The sequence below is a fragment of the Athene cunicularia genome (assembly GCF_003259725.1).
Source record: "Athene cunicularia isolate RWA chromosome 1 unlocalized genomic scaffold, athCun1 chr1_part1, whole genome shotgun sequence".
In the NCBI taxonomy this organism is placed as follows: Eukaryota; Metazoa; Chordata; class Aves; order Strigiformes; family Strigidae; genus Athene; species Athene cunicularia.
Window position 1 is genome coordinate 43,962,817 of NW_020799091.1, and position 10,567 is coordinate 43,973,383.

General features: G+C 37.7%; 1 protein-coding gene across 16 annotated transcripts in view; it reads left to right on the top strand.

The window, feature by feature from the left end:
* The window catches only part of LMO7 (LIM domain 7), a 131,639-nt gene extending 122,054 nt beyond the window's left edge, over window positions 1-9,585 (top strand). For 5 of the 16 annotated variants that reach the window (XM_026847840.1, XM_026847867.1, XM_026847877.1 and 2 more), the window contains 5 exons: window positions 163-215; window positions 1,771-1,990; window positions 2,894-3,166; window positions 6,326-6,428; window positions 6,937-7,763. In XM_026847840.1, the coding sequence (XP_026703641.1) occupies window positions 163-215; window positions 1,771-1,990; window positions 2,894-3,166; window positions 6,326-6,428; window positions 6,937-7,095 (808 nt within the window). In that variant the 3' untranslated portion in view covers window positions 7,096-7,763. Of the gene's footprint in view, window positions 1-162; window positions 216-1,770; window positions 1,991-2,893; window positions 3,167-4,495; window positions 4,605-6,325; window positions 6,429-6,936; window positions 7,764-8,849 lie in introns of those variants that run through there. The other 11 variants (XM_026847937.1, XM_026847859.1, XM_026847944.1 and 8 more) reach the window with 5 other exon arrangements.
* Window positions 9,586-10,567: the final 982 nt, after the last annotated feature.

A 10,567-nucleotide genomic window follows, 5' to 3' on the forward strand; every position in this document is an offset into this window, starting at 1 on the left:
CCCCCCAATACCTTTTTGGCTCTAGTTTTAAGTGCAGCATAAGCTGTTGATGGGAGGTATGGTGAAAAAAGGGGTTGTGTATCTGTTGTCTGCAATAAGATCTTTGTCCATGATGAAGTCTCCTAGTTGAAGTAGAGAAATTAATTTTTTCTGTATCCTTAGGAATAAGTCCAAGTCGACTTCAGAACTGAATGAATTCAATGCGATCGGAAATGGTAAGTAGCATATAATTTCCTTTTGTTGGTTTGGGTTGTTTGTTTTATTTTTTTTTAAAAAAAAAAGGTGTATTGGATGTAGTTACCCTAAAAAAATTAATTGTCAAAGTACTTTTTGATAACTGTATTGTAATTCAGATTCATACCATGACACAATTTAATGAAGTTTCAACAGCAAGAGGAGATTCATACAGTCAGTATATAAGCCTAGGACAAATACAATTAACTGCTCTCTTGAACACCATAGCAGTGATTATAAACAGGTCCTAGATGCCTAAATTTCAGATTATTATGAGAATAAACAAATCATGTAAGTATATCATTGAAGATGTATGTGCTCTTGATATGTTGACTCTATCAATAGAAAAAGCTGCACACACCAAGATGCTAATATATTTAATACAACTGTTTGCTCTTTTAAACTTTTGTTAGTGTAGGAGTAACACAGCCAGAAGTCAGCTCTCGATACAGTTCCTTGCTGCCTTTCTTGAGTTGTCCTTCAGTTACATTACTGCACTTTTAGAGTAATGTGTGTAAAGCAAACAGACAAACCAGGTTTATAAATGTGTTACAGTAGAAAATGCCTGAAAGCTATTCCTGTGTCTAAAACACGGTTAAGAAAAGTAATCAGAAGTAATCACAGAAAATTAAATGCTGTATTAGAGGTCATATTGCAGATTGACAACATTGCTTTCACACATTAAAGCTTGGTCATTGAAACTAATGAGCGTGTAAACTTCCACAGTATTTTATAATGGTCATCTATAGCAATAAAACCAACAGCAATTCCATAGACAGAGAAGTCTTTAAAGGGATTGAAATTGCAATTGAATGACTTACTGCTGAGTAATTTTAGTCTTACTGTAAAGAATCTTGGAAATAAAAACATGTCAACAGATATTGGAGAAAGATAATTTATTTCTATCCCCTTCCAAAATTTCAAAGGCCATCTATACCATAAATCTTCATTTCAAGTGAGTACTTAACACAACATCCAAATCATAGAGAAACTCTCTGTAAGATTTCCCTCCCCCCCCCCCCCAATATGTTTAGTGCCTTGAATAGGAAAGAATTCTTGAAAACAGGGACGAGTTACAGGAGGGAAAAAAAAAAATCTTAAAGGGAAGAAGATACTGCACCATTCAACTATATATTCTGTATTTGCTTCAGTTTGTATTGGAGGAAGAGTCCAAATTGTGGCACTAAAAGAGATCATGCCCTTTTGAAAATGCATGTGTATGTATATATATATATATATGTAAACACAAATGTATATGCATATACACTTTGAAGGTGAAAGAAGATACCTACATGTATTTAAGTTAGACATCATGTGAAAGTCACACTACTGGAAACATGAATAAAAGAATTGTAATAATAATGATGTATTGCCAGGTTTGGTACTGATCACCTGGCTGTAAAAAGGAACTGGAGAGACTTTGTGAATGTGGTGATGAACCTGACTTTTAGAGTTATAGCCAGAGTACTGAATGTGTAATAACTGCTTTTGTGCCTTAAGGTGTCTAGCTGAAGTTTGTGCATGTTGTCCAAACAGGTACCCAGAGCAAATATTCAGAGAGGTCCTGGAATGCAGGTGAGTCGCAGAAGAAGCCTCAGAAGGAGCACAACCTGTCTGCAGCAGAGTTGGAGAGACAGCAAATCCTTCAGGAAATGAGAAAGAAAACATCTCTACACACGGACAGCAGCTGGATTAGGCAGCGCAGTTCCAGTATACACAAGGAGCCTATTAGTCTGTACAGCAATAGTATGAGGAGGTAGGAATCGCGTTAAAAATTAACTTTGTGTCTCATCAAATATTTTTGTTTGGTTATTCTAAACTTCAGCTTGTATTACAGAGCGCAGAAGCAAACTGAGTCTGTGAAATGCTGTAAGGTAAACTGCATAGCAGCACAGATAGAAGAAAGTAGCTGTATTACAGCTGAGATAAAACGTATTTTTGCAAGTAAACAATATGGATGTGACCTGTAAATAACTCAACTGCTTATTTTTTGGTTGATAATACCAGCAATGGAAATTAACAGTGTGCCTTGTCATTGACGGATGTGCTTAAGAACTTCAGCATGACAATTTATTGTGGAAATTAACTATTATGGCTAAGGAATATACTTTTTTTTTTTTTTTTTTTTTTTTTTTTTTCTGTTTCTTGCTTTAAGTCACATATGAATGTTGGATTTGTCACTTCGGAAACAGCTGACATACCAGTCAGGAGAGTGTTTGTCTATTGGGCCAACACCTTGCACCTAGATGATACTATCCTGTCTGGATGGATTGTTATTTTCAATCTGGTATCCCTTGGAGAAAACAAACAAATCTGGTATCTGAGGTCGGTTGCTATACAGCAGATTTTGATATGGTTCACCCTGATAAGGCTGCAGTGAAGAGTGTTTTGCCTTTATTCTGTAGTGGTTAAGTGCCACCTATCTTTCACCTCACCTCCTTTTTCCCCTGAAACTAGAACTGGACACAAAGGATAATTTGTTGCTCAGATGTTTTAAATCAGTATGTGAAGACTATTGCTCAGGGTGATCAGACCATCATATTCATGAGAGAAAATTTAAAAAATGCTAGTATAATGGTTTTCTTTATAAAAAAATCAGAATATAGCTCTTCTGCTCCCGTCTTGCTGCCATTTATGTTTGTATGTGTACCTGTTACAGGGGGGAGTCTTTGGACAATCTTGATTCTTCAAGAACGAGCTCGTGGAGACACCACTCGTGGCTGAACCAGTCTGCCTCCTCTTCATCTCTATCCGCTACCCAAGATTTCAGTCGCCCGGTGTCCACTTCAAACCGAGCCTACATGTGCACTCCTTCCTCCAACAAAGCACCTCCTGCAGCCACCTCTGCGAGAGCCCCCTCCGTGTCCCAGGCAGCCCCCCGGGCTCAGTCTCCCCTCTCTACTTCCCAGCCAGGGTCCCAGACACGCAGCAGGTGAGTGGGTGCCCTTCTGCTGGGAACATATAAAAATCGAGCTGCAATAAAGAGTGGACTTTGTATATATGGTCATCTACAGCAGTGTTCATGCCCATAATACTGATTAACAAGTCTGAAAACTACCTGTAGTTTTCTGGCTGTCCGGGACACTGGAAATATGGGCTGGTATTACAGTTCTGCTCCAGTCATTCAGAAAATGCCTCAGGTTTGTCATTACTGCTTGACATAGGTTAAAAAAACAAAGGAACTGGAATAATAAATCCCTGGTCTCCAAGATGTATGTTAGCTACCAAAATGATTGTAAAAGCCTACTTCAGATGGCATTTCTGACATTTTCTTAAGTTTGTTTTAACAAAAGATTCCTGAAACCCACGCTTTGTGGTTCTCATCTTGGTCTCTCCTCCCCCTTCCTGGCATGTGGTCAATATCATCTCAAGGAGCACTCTGGAATGCTCATAACCCATGACCTTGGAGAATTAGAGTAGGATGTTGGTTTTACTTTAGGAGGAGAAAGCAAAAATTGCAACATATTTTGAAACAAAAATGGAATTCAGTTGTGGTAGGGTAGATAACTCTGCTGTTTATGTACTTGAAACATTTTAAAAATACCTTGGGATAAGACTATTGAGAATCATCCCACACAATTACTACATGTAATAACAATGTGAACACTGCTTCACTAGCTCTTACACTCAGGAACTTTGTGATAAATTGACCCCTTTTTTAAAGCTAGGCTCCTACATTATTTATAACTTAAGAAAATCACCTTCTTAACCATGTTTGCTTATCTTGTTCTTACTTCCATTTGCCAACATCTTGGTAGATCTATGGAAACTGACCTCTGTATGGCTTATGTTCAAGGAGTTAACATAATACTGTAAGTCCAGGACTAGTCTTCTGTTACCTAACAAGGTGCAGATGGTGGGACTTGACAGGAGTGCTTGCTAAAACTTAGCATTCAGGATAATTCCCCACAAATAAGAAATAAGGCAGGAGCACAAAACCTGTGTTCTTTCTCTCCAAACATAACAATATACTTTTAATGTTTATTTGTATAAGGTATTTAATACAATGAAATATCTCCCAAGAATATGACAGAGTTTCTTAATTTGTTCTTATGTAACTTTGATCTAAATTATAACACTTCAGTTTTCCCTGGCTTTCAGATCTACTGTAAATAATATTAGTTTTCAGTTTATTTTTCCCAAGCAGCCTAATAGTCCTGTTTTTAATGGTGCGTTTTTATTTTTAATCTCAAAGTATTTGATAACTTTTCTTTGTCTTTTAAACAAATCCTGGTTTTAAGGATTTTCATTCTGTATTTAGGTCAGTCAGTGGGAAGAAAATCTGTTCATACTGTAATAACGTTCTGGGCAAAGGAGCAGCCATGATCATTGAGTCTCTTGGTCTTTGTTATCATTTACATTGCTTTAAGGTGAGAGCTGGGAGTCACATCGTGAAGGAACAGGAGCTAATCAGGAGCACGCATGGCTACTCAATGTTACGCTCACAGGGGCTCTACTAATCACCTGCTTTGCCTTCTACTCTTGACAGCGTGGTGCATGCATATTTCCATGAGGCAGTCCTATCTGCAGGCATTTAGCACTCAACTCTAGAAGTATTTTTTAAGTGCCAGAGTTAACAAGTAGGACTTTGACAAATAAGATGGGCACATTGACTGTGAGATCAAAGTTTTTCATTCTTCAAATAGGCAGCAAAAAATCAGAAAGTGCTGAGCTGCTTCTCTCAGAGAAACCATCTTCTTAAAATAAAAAAAAAAAAAAAAAAAAAATCAGCCTGGACCCTGACAATTGAATCATTTAAGATGACCCATCACTTCTAAGATAATCCTAGCAGACAGTGTTCACATAGTGGTTTCCAGGCAAAGGCATGCTGGCGGGATAAAACCCAGCACCAAACCAGAAGCTGTGTTTGGTGCTACTCAACCCTGGTCAGAAGCTAGGTACATTAGCACATGCTCAGCACTGAGACACTGTTACCTGATTTCCAGTTAGCTTGGGACATATGCAGAGTTAAAAGAATAAATGCCTGCCTGCAAAAGACGTAAAAGCACTCCTAGTTCCCTTGCCCTAGGACCAGATGAGGAATTAGACTCTGATTTGGAGGTGCTGTTGGACTTCTTCCATGGCTTTAAAAAAGAGACTTCTGTGTCTAGTTTAGAACACTTGTCTTTTGTGCCCAGCTCAAATGCATTACCTGGAGTATTACAGGGGATTGACTCAGAGCTCTTCCTCGTCCTGCCTGCCTGAGCAGGGGGAACAGGAGTAATCCATGCAAACTGGTTATCGTTCCCTTTCTGCACAACTTGTATTCTATGTGAGGAATAGTCCACCTATAGTTCCTAACCTACATAAGAAAATACCAAATTTCTGTTTTTCAAATTTCTGAAGATTAATGAGCTGTTGGACAGACTGCCATCTAAAAGATTCACTACTCATTTAATCAGGCAAACTATCTGTCCTTCTGTAGTCAGCTGAACGCTTTGCTTCATAAATTGAGTAAGGAGTTTTGGGTAATATACCTTCCAGAGGTGCTTCATATTCACAGTAAAGACGTGTTCAGCCACCATAAATAATGTTATCATGAAATCTATCAAGACCCTTATTCATGTGTTTATACAAGAAAAATGGAATCGCCCCTTCTCTCCAAAAAGAACTTGTTTTTGTGATGCAAACCCAGGAAACTGGGAGTGCCTAAGTATTTGCTGCTTTGAGTGCCAAAGGGCTGAGGACACCAGCAGCGTATAGCGCCACATGGAAATCTGCAACTAGCACACCCAGGTGTTCTGTGCCAAAATTGCTGTTGTCATCTAGAGAAAAAAATTTTTTTATGTTGAGCCAGTTTTAGTTTTCAGAGAAACCGAAGTTCAAATTAGATTTAATGAACTAATCACTAAAAACTGTCTGCTTTATGTTTGCTTAGTTGGTGTATCTCTGCTATTCGTTGTCCAGTCATTGCCTTAAAATACTTTCTCAGGGTTGGTTGCATTTTGATCTACTAATCGTTCACATTTGCTTCTAGTGATTGTGGGTTTATGGTTCAAGCTTTGTTGAGCTTAATCCAAGCTGCTTTTGAACAGCATTTTAGTTTCTTAATATTTTGTAAGGAGTTGCTAATTATTCACCTATCATACAGTGTGTTGCCTGTGGATGCGACCTTGGGGGATCCCGCTCTGGAGCTGAAGTCAGGATCCGAAACAACAAACTCTTCTGCAACGACTGCTATATCAGATTTAAAAGTAAGGCAATCCAGTTGCAGTGTGCATGACTGTAGTTCTCTGTGCTGTACAAGCTCAAGTGTTTGCACAGCTGAGCCACTTGATAGCTTTCGTGTTTAAGTTGGTATATTAGTGAATAGGTTCAGCAAGGTTTGATTTCCAGTTTCTGTCTTTTGTAGGGTAGTCATTCCTTACTTTTAACTTGCTGGTAGCTGATTTTACCACCTTGTTATTAAGCAGCTTCAAGCAGACAACGTGGTATAGTCATCCTGCTTTCTTCATAGATCTGAGAAAGTTGTGTCAAGAAGTTGTCAGCTGCTGAAAAGGTTTGCCTTGATAACACAGAAGTCTTTCTGAAAAATTCTCTATGTTTTTTAAAAAAAGAAAAGTAATCTGAATATGTATTTAATTCAGTCCTAATGCATACCTGGAAAGCTATTAGTTTATCCTGTGCAGGTGGCACAAATGCTGGTTTCTTTTTGCGATGCTGTTATTTGAATTATAGGTCTGTGATTGGTTATTCGTTTAGGTACAAGTTCAGGAGGAATTGATTTACTTACAGATCTTAATTAAAAGGTGCAGTATAATTTTTTTCCTTTATTGTGGTTTGCAGAATTCTGATTTACTGGAGCATGATGTTAAGGCTTTGAATAATGGTGGTGTTTTTTTTCTCTGCTGTCGTAGGTGATGGTAGACAATCTCCTAATTTTGACAAGTCTTGAGGGTATTATATGGCTCTATTTTTATGTAACAAATATGGAATTCTCTATAATGATAAAATTCAGCTACGGGAAGGCATTTCTGAATTACTTCCTGGGAAACATGTCCGCGTTTCTTTATGAGCTCGGCACATTTTTCTCATGGTGGACCAGAAGGCAGTGAAAGGAACAGAATACTCATGCTACAACACTAGAGCAGGGCTTCGGCATCTGCTGGTTGAGAAGCCTAGCTCAGAAAAAGAGAACCTCTGCATCTGATGCTGTTGCTGTTTTCAGGCTGGTTTTGGCTTTCAGGAAGAGGAAAAGCTGCCTGCACCACAGAAATGATTCTGTGGTGCCCAGGCTAACAGCAGAAAAACCCACACCTATCCTTGATGCTAACATTGCATTTACAGAGGCTAATGCTAGGTGCAAGGATGCCACTAAGATCAGTGGAAGGAGGAAGAGAATCACCCCTTCCATCTGAAGGCGATACAGAGCACTGGATCAGTCAATTTCTCTGAGCAGTCTCTCTGAGTTACTGTTAGGAGAATTTATCTCCTTTTTGATGGCAAGATTACACTGACATGACTGTGTTCCTATTTGAAGCACTCAGATGTGTGGGGGATTCAATCTGGAACCTGCTCATGTTATTTTCTCTCTGTTTTTTTGGGTTGTTTTTTGGTTTGGTTTTTTTTTTTTTTAGGAAAAATTGCTGAATGATTTGAATACTTTGGTATTGGGGAAAAAATAAATCTGTTTTTTATTATTCCCTGCTAAGACAGTATTCAGGAATTTGATGGTGGCAGTAACCAAAAAGTTTATGATGGATAAATTGCTATTTAGTCTCTAACATCATAGCCCATCAAGTCACAGCAGTACCTTTCAGAAGCAGAGTTGATCTGTGAGGAAACGGTTCTATTCCCTTCCCTCCAGACTGCATCTACTTGGGCCACTGGGCACCTCAAAACATAATTGTTTGAGATAGAAGGAAATCAGAAATTGTAAGAACTTGTAAGTACAGCATAAAGTATTTAAATTAGTAATTAGTAATGTAAATTAGCTATTTGAATAATACAAAAACCAGCTATGTGATTACTGCAGTGACAGCACAGCACAGATCTGTGATGCAGATTACTTTGTTTGCAGTTGGTATTTGACATCAGCCTGGCTGGTTACCTGTTAGTTTGGAATGTAAATGTATTGGATAAAATGTTTGATAAACTGTAGGATTGTTAATATTCACTGTGTAATTTAATGGTGTGATATTTTTGCACATTTTTATCTTACTTTCCTGGTTTAAACATGGAACATTGTAGCATAACACCAGTGTATTGGCAGATGCCCACAAATACATGCAGAGGGAGAACAAAAAAGATATTTTTAAATATTGTTACAGTTATTTAGCAAATTTTATTTTTTGAAGGGTAAATTTAGAAAAACTGTCACCCTGTCTCTTTGCTAATACTAAAAATAATTCTTAAAAACTTGATAAGGTGCATGTTCTGTGGAATATTACTTGGCCTGAAATACTTGCAGTGCTGTAATTGGATTAAACTCAAATTTGTACTGTTCATTAAATTTGGATTGTTAGATTCAAACCCTTAGTTTGTGTTACCATTTTCAATAGGTATTAGGAATACTATTATCTGACAATTTTTAATTTGGATATTTTAGTTTTTGTCACTAAGATTCTTCAGTAGTTAAGACTTTAATTACAGTTTCTTCTGTATCTCTCTAACAGCTGGACAACCAACCTCCATGTGAAGCAAATGAAGATATGAAACCACTGTTGCAGATAAAAGAAGAGGTGATTGCTGCTGATGTAGATCTATAAATATATATGTTGTGTGTATGTGTGTTTTTTCTAAGAGTAACGCTTGTCTAGTCTTCATAGCAATGCATTGTATTCTTCATATAACTATTTTTATTTATAAGAAGGTAATTGCAGTAAGGAAATATCTGGGGAAAATGCTTTCACTTTTTCAGCTTCAAGTACTGAGAGCACAAGGGAGAATAAGTATATTTTCAGTAATAACTTCAAAATATTTTTGAGGCTTATAATCAACTAGTTGACTTTCCAATGGTATATGAAGAGGGTATTTTGTTTCTAAGCTCTTGAAATGAGCGTTAGAGAAATAGCTAATATAAATATATATTTGCAATTGCTGTCTTTATTTTTGACATATATTGAAAGTGAATTCTCTAGGTTAATATGAAGCTGCATTTAAATGCACACAAATGTGTTTGCTTTCCATATGCTGGTTTCTAAAATTATGTGCTTTTTTGAAACTTAAATACAAAGAATAATCTGTTTGCTCAATGGTGTTGGCATAATATTCTGTGGAATCCATTTAAGGGGAAGAGTTCTCTTTTCCCATTTGGAAAATGTAACTATCACTTTTTCCTCCACAAACTGAGTGGAGAATGGTTGTTGGATTACAGTATATTTGTAAATAAAATTTCTGATGTTGCATTTATTAGAAGGTTTTTTTCTTTCTACCCAGCTAAATGTGTCTAAGGTGATTTGCTGAAATATAAAATTATTTGAATCTCATGTTGGGAAAATATTTTTTATAAAAGTATTATGATGTCCACCTACATATGTGCAAGAACAATAGTTCTTGCTTTTCTCTTTCCCTTTACAGTAAACATCAAATTTTGTATATAGTTCTTCCATCAAGTTCCACAAGCTCTTTCCCTTCAGTGTTTTAATACAAGTGGTGAGACTGATTTTGTCCTGTATGCTCATCCCTGAAGCACAAGGCAGAGGAGGTTGGAAGAGGTGAAAGTTCCCCAAAACTTCTCTGCTGTGGCTAGAAATGAGGTGCTTAAAAAATTTTGGGTTAGATCCTGCCACTCCTGAAAATGCAGCTGGAATGTGTGCTATGTGTTTTTCAGCATTGCCTCCCAAATTGCTTTGGTCTGTGGCTTCCCCAGTTCCTTTCATGCCCAGTTACATATCCTTCTGTGTCCATGTCATTGGAGGCAGTAAAGATGACATGGGATGTGGAACAGAGGAATTTGGGGGAGCATTTCGTGGATGAAACCAAGGAAGAGGACAGCTGGGAGGTGTAGGAGGGTGGTGGGGCTCTAAGATAAGCTTGTACATGACACCATGAGGAGTTTCAGTGTAGTAGGAGAACCTCACCTGTGTGGGCCTCCTGTAACTTCTGCTTGTAACTCTGCCTGTCTCCGATTTTGCTTTCATTTATTGATCTTTCCCCTGAACAGATGGGTCTTGCCTTGCGCCAAGGAACTCCCTGCTAGTAAATGCTGCATCACAAAGTGCCAAACACTATTTCCAAATTTTGCTTTAAAAACTAACAAAAAAAAAGTAATCTAAAATGCCTCATCAACCTAAAGTTGCCAAGCTCCTTGTTCAGCCACCTTTGTGACTTGGCCTTGGCTTTTGGTGTTCAGTTAAAGTGTCTCCTGTGGACTGGTGAAGGCGCTTCATTT